Here is a 13659-nt window from a genome sequence, read left to right as displayed (position 1 = left end):
TAAAATGCTCCAAGAGATAAGCCTCACCCTGGAAAAACCACCTTCGGGATCCTGGTATCTCCCCACAGGGACCCCATGGATAGTGCTAACCAAACTCACAGGGAGCTGATGGTAATTCAGGGTTGGTAAAAAAAGGACTGGTAATTCAATGCATTAATTTATAATAAAATATGTATTCAGATAGAGGGCTGGTTTGCTCCCTTCTTGGGTAATGGGACTTAGAAACTGATTGATTGACTGATTGATTGATTGATGGAGTTTTGCTCTTGTCACCCAGGCTGGAGTGCAGTGGTGTCATCTGGGCTCACTGCAACCTTCACCTCACCTCCCGGGTTTAAGTGATTCTCCTGCCTCAGGCACCCAAGTAGCTGGGATGATATGCATGCCACCACGCCTGGTTTATTTTGTATTTTTAGAGAGATGGGTTTCTCCATGTTGGTCAGGCTGGTCTCAAACTCCTGACCTCAGGTGATCCACCTGCCTCGGCCTCCCAAAGTGCTGGGACTATAGACATGAGCCACTGAGCCAGGCCGGGAATTTAGAACTCATTATGTACAAGGCTCTGGGCTGGGCTGTTATCTCCTTTTTTCCTCATTCTTCACGAGGATTTGCTTTACTATTCTCTGAGTGTGTGTGTGTGTGTGTGTGTTTGTGCATGTGTGTCTGTGTGTGCTGTTTGGTGGTTTGTTTCATTAGATTATAAAACTAATGTCATATGTTTCTTGAATTTGAATGACTGGTGATTATCATCCCACTCATTCTCTCCTTGCTAGTAAGGAGCTTCAAAATAGACAGGTTTTATGGTAAGGGGAGGGAGATTTGTAAAACTGGGATGCATGTCATTTCTAATGATAATATATTTTTACTACTCACAATAAAGAATAGAAAACAATGATTAGATGTTGTAAATAATGATTAAATAAATAGTAAATGATGATTAGGTGTTCTAAGTCAAGCATCTAATTTTTTTTATCCAATAAGGATGTTTATTATTTAATAATCTTTTGGACATAACTGAAAGGCCTATGTGAAATCATAGAATTTTGGGCCTAGAAGGGACCTCAGCAATCACATAATAAAAACGTATTTTACAAATGAGGGCTATGTGGCTCAGAGTTGAGACAGGATAGATAGTCAAGAAAGTGACCATGTTCTCTGGATGTAGCACCAGCACTGTGGTGATGGTACGTTCAAAATGAAGCCTCAGCATTTCCATTGCAATCACACTCATTCAAGGAAGGCTATCTTCAGTAGGCAACTTGCCCTTTAGAGAGCATGTACCCTTTGATTTTACCTGTCCTCAAACTGACACTTTGCTCATTTTAGTAGTAAAAAACACACCCCTGGGTACAGATTTAAGATGCTAATAAGACATGTGATGTATAAACAAGCATGTACAGCTGCACATGTGTACCCAACGGACCACCCAGAATGTGCTTACTAATAACAACTCTTCCTACCTCCTTATGAATAATTGTATAAGACCTCCATAAAGGGAGCCTCCTCAGTGCCAGTCTTTGCTGTCTCATCCTTATGAACAGCCCACCCTTAATTCTCTCTCAGGGTGTACTGTCTATTCTGAACCTCACTTTCAAAATATTCTCTTTTATTTTGCAATATATTACTCTATGCTGCACTTCTTTTCCTGTGTGTCTCTTTTGTTGTTGTTTGTGTTTTTCTTTTTGCTTTGCTGTGTGTCTGTTTAAATTCTTTTAAACTAAGAAGACAAGAACTGAGGTATCACAATAGCTATCAACAGAGTGACTGAGTTACCTCATATTTTCTTGTCTACATCAAGATATTATTATCACAATAATATCTTATTTACCTGAAGTATCCAGTGGCTGAGAGACTGATTCTTTGTTCAAATGCAGCTTCTATCTGCAGAATGGGCATATTTAGTTAAAGCGAAATAAATGTACCATCTGCTAGGTGAAAACAAAAATATCCAATCTAAAATTGACATCTCATAATTGTTGCTGGTGCTTTGCTACCAATAATAGAACTCATCATCATATTATTTTTCCTTAACTGGCACATTAACAATTTCCTTCTGATTGGGTTTAGAAGTCTGGGTTGAGCAAACATAAAATAGAATTCTGCTGCACATCCATGAGATAGGGGCTCAGTGCACAAGGAATTTGGACTTCATTTCTGAGTGTTAGAACTTTATAGTAAGTGTGTGGGTAAATGTGAAGTAATTGTTCTAATGAAAAAAGTAATTGGATATTGTAATGTTGGATTAAGTAAGTCATCTCCTTTGAGGCATATTCAATAGCAACTAGGCCTTTTAGTTTTCCTCCTAACCTACCCAAAACATTGTGTGTGTGTGTGTGTGTGTGTGTGTGTGGCTTACGAAGGCTTATTCTTTTTCTTTTCTTTCTTACTTAAGCAAAGTGTATTCTTCATGTACTTCTATTTCTCCTTCCAGTGATTGCTGTTCCCTGTGTGCTTTCTCCATACACACCTGGCATACATCCTGGAGTAGCCTTCTCAACCTTTAGAGATCCTGCCTGTTTGCAGAAATCCACTCAGCTATGGAAGAAGCAGGGAGTATGCTCCATCACTGTGACACTTAGAGGAACTGTCTCTCTGTGTGGTGGCTGTGCACTGCTATAGTGCTCTCTCAGCACTGGTTTAGATTGTTTTCTCATTTGTAGTAACAAAGGGAGTGGAATACTCACCCAGTCTTCCCATGAACCTTCTGGATATTTCTTAATGATGGGCTCAAGGCGTTTCAAAAGGATCTGACAAGCATTCTTCAAGTGGTAAAGAATGGAATCCACATTAGAGAAGAGCCCAGTGGTTCTAGTGGTTACAATTTGTGTGAATGAATATTCATTGATAAGTCAGCAAGTGCTATGGAGTGCATGATCCTGATGCATTGGGAACACAACTCCTGCCCTTGAGAACAGTACTGGTTACTGGAGGTTGTTTTGGTTTTTTTCCCCCACTTCTGGCTCATTTCCTGTGAAAATATGGTCAGCTGAATTTCTAGTCTCAGATCTTCTTTCTTAGAATATTCAGGTTCTTAATTTCTCTCTCTCTCTCTTTCTTTTTTTGATACAGAGTCTCACTCTGTCAACCAGGCTAGAGTGCAGGGGCATCATCTTAGCTCACTGCAACTTTGCCATTCCAGGCTCAAGTGAACCTCCCACCTTAGCCTCCTGAGTAACTGGGACTCCAGGCACTCACCACCAAGCCTGGCTGATTTGTGTCTTTTTTGTAGAGATGGGGTTCCACCATGTTGCTCAGGCTGGTCTTGAACTCCTGAGCTCAAGCCATCTGTCCACTTCAGTCTCCCAAAGTGCTGGGATTACAGGCATGAGCCACTGTGCTTGGCACTTAGTTTTTTCTTTTCCTACGTCTTTTGTGTTTTTGTATACTTATACTTCTTTTATATTTTCTGGCTATTAAATGGAATACACATCCTATTTTCATTCAAATTTGTGCTTTCCAGTCTGCAACAATGACGTGCCAGGATCCCCCTGTGTCTGAACTCTCCCTTCATCTGTTCATTCGCCCACCATCAAAGTACAATAAAGGCCCTGGCTTTGGGTATGAAATGAGAAAACAATTAAATGTACTTTATAATGACCTCGAGCCACAAAGTTTCTGATCTTTAGCAGAAACCTAAAACTTAATACTCTAGAAGATGGATTGACTCTTACTTTGGGCTGACAACTCCCATATACTCTGAGCTGTTCCTCTCTTGTGTTTGACCCTACTCCAAATTAGATCTCATGCATTTGAGGTTTCTTAAACATTTGTTTCAAGCAAAAGAGAGTCTCTGCTTTGTGGTTCCCTAAGAGGTATCACCATAAAATTAGGTCTGATTTGAAAGGTATTCCAGTTGGTGGTATCATTGCAGTGTTCTGGAAAAATATGGCTTACCACAGTATCCAGTGGAAAAGTGAACAGTTTGCAATAGAAACATGACAAATATACATATTTCAAAAGTATATGCAATCAGATATTTGAATTAAAGAATATGAAGTCATGATTCTATTCTAAGACAGTGAAAATTTAGCACTTTTAAAAAACATCAATTAAAAAAATAATTACAAAGAAATCTTCAAGTACTCAGTAGAATACCACTGAAGACAATGATTCAATTGCACCCTGTCTCCTTGCCTGGGGTCTGCCTGCCTATCTGCCTGCAAGAACTTGTTTATGCTGGAGGAAACTTGCACAGCTCTGCATTACTTGGTACCCAAATTTCTCCTTGCTGTGTCTCCCAGGAACAGAGACTGCCTGTTCACCAAAATCCATTCTTCCCTTCTTCCATAGAAGCTGGACACATGGTTTCCTACTACTCTACATTTCCCATCCTCCTTTGCAGTTAGACATAGCCTGAAACTGGTTCTGCTAATGGACTATGAGTGGAAGTGAGTTTCATCACTTCCAGATCTGGCTCAGAGTCTTCCACATCAGTTCCTCCATGTTCACGGGAATGATGACACCCAGGGCAACTTGGAAAGCTACGTGTTGAAGATGGTGGAGACTTCATCAATTTGGGTGTTTGAATGACCAAACAATGCTCAGGACTGATATGTGTACAAGAAAGGACTTTTACTGTGTTTGAGCCTTTACACTTTGTGTCTGTCATCTCAGTTTAGCCTACTCCAAATACATTCTCCCAACATTTTAGTTATCCCAGGCTATGTTTAGTAATACAGATGACTTCTCTGAAGTTAAGTATTATACCTGTATCTAGCCATAAAAACCAGAGATGTGGGAGAGGCAAACACCAAGGAGAGACAGGAAGACTTACCTGCACAGCTCTACCATTGACATCGGCCCCAATGGATGCTGCTGTAGCAATTGTATTGGGCACTGTTGCTGTGCTTGTTTCACAGATGTGTATATACGACATAGGTATTTTTAACTCCCGGCTAGCCACCTATGAGAAATATCAATATTTTCAAGTTCAGCAAGGACTTCTATGAAGATGAGTCATTATTTTTCTTAATAAAAAATTATTTGCTATTATATCCATGCTATCCTTTTAAGACTAAAATAATGTACTTTATAAGCATCAAAACGACTTTTTTTTTGGAAGGCCTCATGATGATTTTTATAGTGTTTTCTTGGTAATATTCCACAGTGGTTTTTTTTTTTTTTCAAATTTAGTCCGTTTAGAATGTTAAGAATTTCCTTTTTTCTAAGTTTTAGATGTGTAGGAAGTAGGCCAAATTGAGATTTTCAGGCACTTATTTGGTTCAGTGGCAGGAAGAAAAAGAGACCAAGGGAGAGAGAGAAAAAAAGATAGAGAGAAAGAGGGGGAGACTGAGATCTAAGATTGATTGACTGACTCAGAATTTGGTCTGAAATCTGTCAATATCAGTATCAGATGAACTTGGAATGACCCTGAGGATCTTTTTCTTGCTCTTATCCTCCCCTCTTTTTTCTATTTGTTCTACCTTGCTTATATTACTCCAGTATTTGCTGTTCATTTTTTCTGTTTTTTAAATTTCTTAACAAAGTTATTATTATTACTACTTTAGAGATGGGCTCTCACTGTTGTTGCCCAGGCTGATCTTGAACTCCTGGGCTCAGGTGATCCTCCTGCTTCAGCCTCCTGAGTGGCTGGGGCTACAGGCACATGCCACTGAACCTGACTTCTTTTGTGTTCTTTTCCTTTTAGTTTCTCTAGCAAACACATGTGGAAATTAAGATATTTAATCAAGAAATGAAAAGGAAAGAAATGAAAGAGAAGAAAGGAAAAAGAAAAAGCATTATTTTGGCTTATCTTGTCTTTTTGTTTTTACAAAAAACACCTTCTCAAGAGATCCTCTTCCCAAACGCCAATCTTCTGACTAATGTCATTCAAGATGAAGTTTCTCCAGCAAGATGCAAAAGAAAAAAAGGGATGTCTTTACTGTTTCTCGGTGGTGAAGATCGAAAGGGAATGTATTGGTTCATATAACTGGCAGGACAGATGGAGCTAGGGTGAAGTACATGTGTATCTAGGGGCTTTGTGGTCTCATTGGGGTCTTCTATCAGCCTCTCACCTTTGCTTTCCTTTCTACGATGGCCACACCATTGACGCCAGTAGACAGGCTCCATAGATGGCAGCTATCACAGAACTGCCTGTGATAGCCCTTGGCTTACAGCATAGTACCTAAACAGCCACGGGGAAAGATGGCTCCTTTCTCCCAGCATCTACATGTCAATCCCAGGAAAGGCTCTGATTGGCCTTGCTTGAATCATGTGCCCTTTCCCAGAGTCAGTGGGATTCTGGAACCATGGTTGACCAGAAATGGGTTTTGTGCATATATCTGTAGCAGATGTGGGAGCAAGGATAGGGATGGAGCTGAAAGGTACAAGAATTGAGGAGTCTTTCAGAAATATATGGCATGTGAGAGGTACAGTACTTCAAATAAGCTAAGGGGCTGGATGGTCAAAAGCTACAGATATGCACTATAACAATCGAATACATTTGTCACTGGGTTAAATTTATTTAATTTAAAGAATTCTTGTTTTTCTCCTGAGATTATATTCTTACTAATTGGTATGTATGTATGTGTGTTAAATATCTTATAAAAATTGTAGTATGATGGCAGTTGGTAAAATACTTGTCCTTGTCAAAATAAAACATTAGCAACCTGATATTGTTGTCTAAAATGCAAACATTAAAACTATAAAAGCTGAGAAACTTCTGCTCCTGGTTGCCTGCTTAGAGTTCCCACCAAAGGGCTTCATGGGTTTCTTAGTGGAGTTTTCACTAGTGATCACCCCTGTCCATGAACCTTGGCCAAGCTCTGGGACTGTTTGCATACACATTGGATTTCTGCCACCACAGCCATTCTATTTGATATGTAAGAAGCCTTCCAACTAAATAGTCAAGATCTGAGCATTTGAATACAGGGAGTCAACATTTACCCTAAAAGATGAATCCCAACTTTCAACAATGTATATAGAGAGTAATGGTTTATTTTACCTGTAGCATTTTGGTGTGAATACCTTGTCCTAGTTCGCTGCCTCCATGTGTGACCAACACAGACCCATCTGTATAGATATGAACCAGTGCAGCTGCCTAGTAAAAGAATCCGAAAGGCACAGCTCAGTGCAAGTTAGCATTTGGTGAGGTTCAATATAAAACACGAGGTAGTGAAACACCAGTCTCAGGGAGTAGAGGGGGTCAGAGAAGCAAGCTTTCTTGATAGGATTCTGAAGCTTAGTTCTGTTTTGTGCAAAAAGTCGCCAATAAAGAACATCCCTGTTGGTTTTCATTGGAGCCCCTTGGATAACTCAGGAGTTGGGAGTATTGGTTCCATTGTTTGAAAGTCACTCTCATGCTTAAAATCGCTGGCTGACCATTAAGCTAATTATTGAAATGTTTTAGGCCGGGTGTGGTGGCTCAAGCCTGTAATCCCAGCACTTTGGGAGGCCGAGGCAGGTGGATCACGAGGTCAAGAGATTGAGACTGAGACCATCCTGGTCAACATGGTGAAACTCCGTCTCTATTAAAAATACAAAAAATTAGCTGGGCATGGTGGTGCATGCCTGTAATCCCAGCTACTCAGGAGGCTGAGGCAGGAGAATTGCCTGAACCCAGGAGGCGGAGGTTGCGGTGAGCCAAGATCGCGCCATTGCACTCCAGCCTGGGTAACAAGAGGGAAACTCTGTCTCAAAAAAAAAAAATGTTTTAGGCACTTGCACATACTATACTCAGCTCTAGATACATAAAGATGAACAAGGCATGGCTCTTCAAGCTGCTCACAATGTGGTGGAAAGACAGACTGGAGATCAAGTCATTGTAGTATAGGAAGATCGGTGAGATAATGAGGGTGGCATGGGGGTCTTCGGAGACCTGGGAGGACAGGTCCAGCTCCTGTGCTGCCCAGGGATGACAAGTGACAATGGAACAGAATCATAGACTGAAGAAGGGTTTGCCACGGGCAAGGTGGGCAAAACCCCCACAGCCTGTGAGGGAGAGCCCAGCTCCTTTTTCCACTGGGAGGCCCTGTGGGATTTGGTCTCTTGTGCTGTCTCTGTTGCCTCCTGCCTTGCCTCCGAGTCTGGCCCCACTGAAGCTCCTTGCTGACCTGTGCTCCTTGCTTCTGTCCTATCTCTCATCCTGGCCGCTTCTCCTGTTCCTTACCTGCCTGCCCAGCCTGCAGGCCCACGCCCCACAGTCCCACAGTCTTTGTTCTGTTAAAATTTCCTCACATGCATGTCATCCCCATCTGGGAAGGATCAACCACCTCCTTCTTTGTGCTTCTCCTTACAGGAAAACTGGGTTGAAAATTGTCTCTCCCCTGCTTCTTAAAATTCATGTCTGTCTGGAACCTCAACATGGAACTTTATGTAGTTCTTTGCTGATGCAACTAAAGATAAAATCATATTGGATTGAGGGGGCCCTAAACTCAATGAACTGTGTCCTTGTAAGTGGGCCACAGAAGATGAAGGCAGCAGCTGGAGTTATGTTGCCACAAGCCAGGGAATACCAGGAGCCACCAGAAGCTGGAAGAGCAAGGGAAGATTCTTCCCTGGAGCCTTCAGAGGCAGCGTGGCCCTGCTGATGCTTTGAGTTTGAACTTTGGGCCTCCAGAATTGTGAGGGAATAAATTTGTTGTTTTTGAGTCATCCAGTATGTGGTACTTTCTTAGAGCAGCCATAGGTAGGGAATCCTGGAGGTAAAAGGCTCTTCTCTGAGAGTCTTACCATGGAGAGCACCTGGTCTTAACTCAGCTTTGTGTCCCGTACATACCTCTGAGCAGGTCCTGGCCTGGTGTGGTGGCTCATGCCTGTAATTCCAGCACTTTAAAAGGCTGAGGCACGTGGATCATCTGAGGTCAGGAGTTCAAGATCAGCCTGACCAACATGAAACCCTGTCTCTACTAAAAATCTAAAAATTCGTTGGTTGTGGTGGCGCATGCCTGTAATCCCAGCTACTTGGGAGGCTGAGGCAGGAGAATTGCTTGAACCTGGGAGGTGGATGTTACAGTGAGCTGAAATCGTGCCATTACACTCCAGCCTGGGTGACAAGAGCAAAACTCTACCTTAAAAAGAAAAAAAAGTCTCTGAGCAGGTCTGAATCACAGGGATACTACATCAATGTTTGATACATTGGACAAAGAGAAGGTGGTATTTTTCCTTCTAGGAGGAGGAGGATTGAAGGCTTCAGCCCATTTGTGTCTTGAGATGCCTAGAGGCCCAGGGTTGGCTCAGAGGGGCTCAAGAGCATTGAGGCTTGTAGCTGCTAATAATAGGATTTACTCACTGTGGGCCTTTTGACTCCCTCTGAGGACAGAGCTCTCACTACCAGTTTAGAGGGTAGGTGTTCCAGCTTTGCTAATCATCACTGACCTGGAATAACACCTTTCTATGCCTAGCCAGGGGATTCTAGGGCGCCTCAATTTAGAACTCTGTGGGGAAGCTGGAGGGTATTCAAATGGAGACTTAAAGTCATTGCTTGATTTGAAGGTTTTTTTGTGATGAGATGAGATGTTGGTTCCCGTGGATGATGGCAGAGTACAGACTGGTTTAGATGTGGTGTGGTCATCCAGGTGAAGGGAGGTGTGCTATAATAAAAAGGAAATATTTGATCTTTGATCTTTGCCCTTGGTTCTTGGTTCAGAGTGCTTAAAGCCTTGGGATTTACTGTTTTTTTCTGCTAATGAGATGACTCATGAGAAGGGCTTAGGTAGCTTCAGGATGGAGGCTCGGAGGCGGGGCACATTGACCTTTCAGTCCTCCTCCCCCATCTTCTTGGGATGGAGGCTAGAGATTGAGTTCAATCATTAATGGCCAATGCTGTATTCAATCATGCCTGAGTAGTGGAAACTCCATAAAAACCCCAAATGATGCAGTCTGGGAGCTTCTGGGCTGGTGAGCACATGGAGGTGCTGGGAGGGTGTGTGCCTGGAGAGGTCAGGGAAGGTCTGCCCCCCTTCCTATCCCTTGTCCTATGCAGCTTTTCCATCTGGCTGTTCCCGAGTTGTATCCTTCATAGTAAACTGGTAATGATCATAAGTAAGGTGCTTTCCTGAGTTCCATGAGTCATTCTAGCAAATTATACAACCTGAATGGGGGTAGCAAAAACTTCCAAATTAGTAGTTGGCCAGGCAGGAGTGTGAGTAGTCAGAGCCCTCCATTTGAAGCTGGTGTCTGAAACAGGGGCAGTCTTGTGGGACTCAGCCCTTGATCTGCAGAGTCTGTACTAATTCTGGTAGTTAGCGTGAGAACAGAATGGCTGGACACCCACTTGGTGTTGGAGTTGGTTTGGAAAAGACAATATTTGGCATCAGAGAGGAAACCACACAGGCAGCTTTCAAGTTTCCCTGATGCTGCAGCCTTTGATTCCATCTAGTTTGCAGACACCAAGTTAATTTTCTTGTGACAGAAATGTGACCCAAAGGTCCAGGGGTCTCATCCTATCCACCAGAGGAGGAAGAGCACCGAGAGGTGTGTCTGAGCTCTCCTGGGAGGGGATACATCCACAGCGTCCCAGGAAGCCAGCCAAGTGCTGCTCTACATTCACTATCTCACTGAGTCCTCATCAATCTTAAGACAGAGTTCTTGTTATTGTTATTATTATAGGTATTACAACTGGAAAAGCTGAGGCTCAGAGAGGCTGAATAACTTAATATTGCATAGCTAGTCAATATGGAGCCGAGGATTTCTCAGGTCTTCCTGACTTCAGTTGATTAGGGATGTGGGGCCATTGATCTATTTTCTAAGGAGGGTTTCCTCTGGCAAGACAGCTTTTGTGATGTGTGTCAGGGGGCAGGGAGGGAGAGAGACAGAGAATCTATTGGCTGCTATAGTTGGGTCCAAGTGGAAGGATGCTTTCAGTGGTTGCACACAAAGGAGATCTAATGCATGGAAGATTTTTCCCAGTTGCTGGTTTTTCTGCTTTTGGCAGACAATACTGGGGAGGCAATAACCATTTTCAGCTTCCCAAACAATTTTCCTGTACACGACCCACTGGGACTGCAAGATGAGTCTGTCCCAGGGCTTGCACCATTTAGTGGACTCGTGTATGCTGCCCTTCTTCCTCCCTTCTGATACAGCCTGTGAATGACTTGCCTCTTTGCAAATTTACCTGGGAGGATTTCTGGACCCCACCCCCATTTCCCCATCAGAATTGACCCAGATTCTTGGGAGAGGTGTCTTGAAACTGCCAGCTGGATAGGGTGGCGTGAAAGGGCTTCTCTGCCCAAGAATCAGCAGGTGCACCAAGGAGTACTGTGGGTATCTGGGGGCACAGACTGGGAGGACCCTCATTCTTTCCTAAGATGTGAGACCCCTGAGCTCAGAAAGCACAGCACCACAGGCCTTGTGGGGTCCTGTTCTCTTTTGAATAGTGGGGAGTCAGTGGGGGTTGTTATTCCAACTTGCCAGTTATGCTGCTGTAGGTCTTATGCTTGCAGATGCTGTTTTCTACCATTGAAAACTTTTTCTTCTGCATTGTATTAAAAATGCTTTCAGATGTGGTGCTACTCTGGACAGTTTTGCACATTTCTCTTAGGTAATAGCAGAGAGGGGCTCAGTGCTCTAAGAAATGAGACATTTTTCAAAGTCCACAGAAGCTGATTGGGCCAGGAGTGTGCCTAGCACCAGGGTTATTTATCCTATATATAAGTCTTACCTGATGATAGCTTGTTGCAGCAAAGCCAACTGAAAACTTCATGGGAATAACGGCAATGCCTTTCTTCTTCCAATAATTCTTCTTATTGAACTCTTCTGCTTGCACTCTTCTGCTGTGAAAGGAAGACTTGTCCAGACATTCGTTCCAGCATCTTATCAGGGTCTCGGGGTTGAATGCTTGATTATAGATGGTTTTATCAATTGTTTTGTACATATTTTTCTCCCTAATCTGAAACAGGTGGGAAATTCAGTCAATAGTTACGGTAAGACAGAAACTGATAGCCAAATAGAGACTTGAAAGGCCTCTCCACTAAAGCACAAGCTGTAGAGAAGGGAAGACAGGGTGTTTTTTTTTTTTTTGAATGGCACCTACTTTTGCAAAAATAATAGGGGTTACTTTTTACCTCTTCATCAGTGCACCAGTTAGGGTCTCTCCCCACTTGAAGTGAAGGGTAGCAGGTGGAGACTAGTCCATGAAAGGCAGTGGGATAGAGGGGCCTAAGGAGGTAGATTTGTATTCTCTTTTGTTTTCTGCAAGATTCAGAGGAAGGAGTAGAGCTGATAGGCAGTACACTAAAGCAAGGGTTTATTGTCATAACTGAAGATTTGTTCTGCCAGGGAGGAATAGCATTGCAGATAATAGTAGATCCCCTCTAAGTCTTCCAATTGCCTTTAGAATGTATGTTAAATCTTTTAAACAGTTTCTTTGGGCCTGGTGTGGTGGCTTACATCTGTAATCCTAGCACTTGGGAAGACCAAGTGCTAGGATTAGGTGGGAGTATCACTGAAACTCAGGAGTTCAAGACCAGCCTGGGCAGCATAGTGAGACCTTACCTCTAATCAGAAAGAAAGAAAGAAAGAAAAGAAAGAAGCAAGCAAGGAAGGAAGACAGTTTATTTGAATAGGAAGGAAGGAAGGAAGGAAGACAGTTTATTTGAATAGGAAGGAAGGAAGGAAGGAAGGAAGGAAGGAAGGAAGGAAGGAAGGAAGGAAGACAGTTTATTTGAATAGGAAGGAAGGAAGGAAGGAAGGAAGGAAGGAAGGAAGGAAGGAAGGAAGACAGTTTATTTGAATAGGAAGGAAGGAAGGAAGGAAGGAAGGAAGGAAGGAAGGAAGGAAGACAGTTTATTTGAATAAGGTGTGTTTTATGTTATATGTCCTGGGAACTTGCAACACTTGACAAAGGAGGAGAGCCTGCTGAGATAAGCAGGCTTTTTTTTTTTTTTTTTTTAAATAATCTCCATCTTATTTTAATTACAATAAAAGAATTATTATTATTGGCAACAACATTAGAGTAATACTATCCAGTTTATTAAGCTAATATTTTAATGAATGTTAAATTATTTGATTCTTGCAGGAACTCTGTGAGGTGAGTCATTTATAGATAAGGAAACTGAACCGCACAGAGATTGACTCTCTTGCTCATGCTGTTCTACGTGCCTAGATCATATTTCCACCATCTGTGCCTATTATTCTTCAAGGGCTATCTCAAGTGCCATCTTCTCCAGAAAGTTCTTCCTGGTTCCCCTCTCCCATGCCAATGTGATGCCTTCCTTCTTTGGTACCCATTAAATACGGTACGTGACTTCTCTTAGGGTAACTACTACCTCCATGTACAAAATATTAGGTGTCCAATTGTTTGTAGAAAGTACCCCGACAATCACAAACCCAGAATCCTGTTGAATTTAGGGACAAAGCAGTTCTAGGGACAGTACACAGAGAATTCTTGCTGAAGCAGGGGGTCTATACTGGGGAAACAGGAGACAGAAATGGAAAAAGAAGGGTGGGATCTGATTGGAATGTGTGACGAGTGGAAGCAAGTTATTGACAATGATCTCAGTTCCAGAAGCTGCCTCTCTCTGGTCTAGCATACTGTACATCCTGTACACCTTATGGTCTATTGTGAAAAATAGTATTTTCAGAGGGTATTCTTCTGGAGGTGTTTCTCAAAAGTTTTCAAGTACACCAGGAATTCCACTTCTGAAAATATGCAGATCCTGCAGATATACTTACACAATAGGGCAAACATATAACTGGGTATATATGTGCCAAGATGTTCAT

The 13659-nt window shown here is 42.4% G+C and overlaps 1 protein-coding gene across 8 annotated transcripts in view; it reads right to left on the bottom strand.

Annotated features, from left to right (window-relative positions):
- The window catches only part of AOX2 (aldehyde oxidase 2), an 81946-nt gene that overhangs the window by 17367 nt on the left and 50920 nt on the right, over positions 1–13659 (bottom strand). For 5 of the 8 annotated variants that reach the window (XM_017973606.5, XM_054257760.2, XM_054257763.2 and 2 more), the window contains 5 exons: positions 11600–11827; positions 6944–7039; positions 4775–4903; positions 2685–2759; positions 1829–1881 (listed from right to left, as the gene is read on the bottom strand). In XM_017973606.5, coding sequence (XP_017829095.1) covers positions 1829–1881; positions 2685–2759; positions 4775–4903; positions 6944–7039; positions 11600–11827 — 581 coding nt within the window. The other 3 variants (XM_017973612.4, XM_078328086.1, XM_017973611.4) reach the window with 3 other exon arrangements.

Source organism: Callithrix jacchus, chromosome 6 (assembly GCF_049354715.1).
Source record: "Callithrix jacchus isolate 240 chromosome 6, calJac240_pri, whole genome shotgun sequence".
NCBI classification, from domain to species: domain Eukaryota; kingdom Metazoa; phylum Chordata; class Mammalia; order Primates; family Cebidae; genus Callithrix; species Callithrix jacchus.
This window is presented reverse-complemented; position numbering and strand designations above follow the sequence as displayed.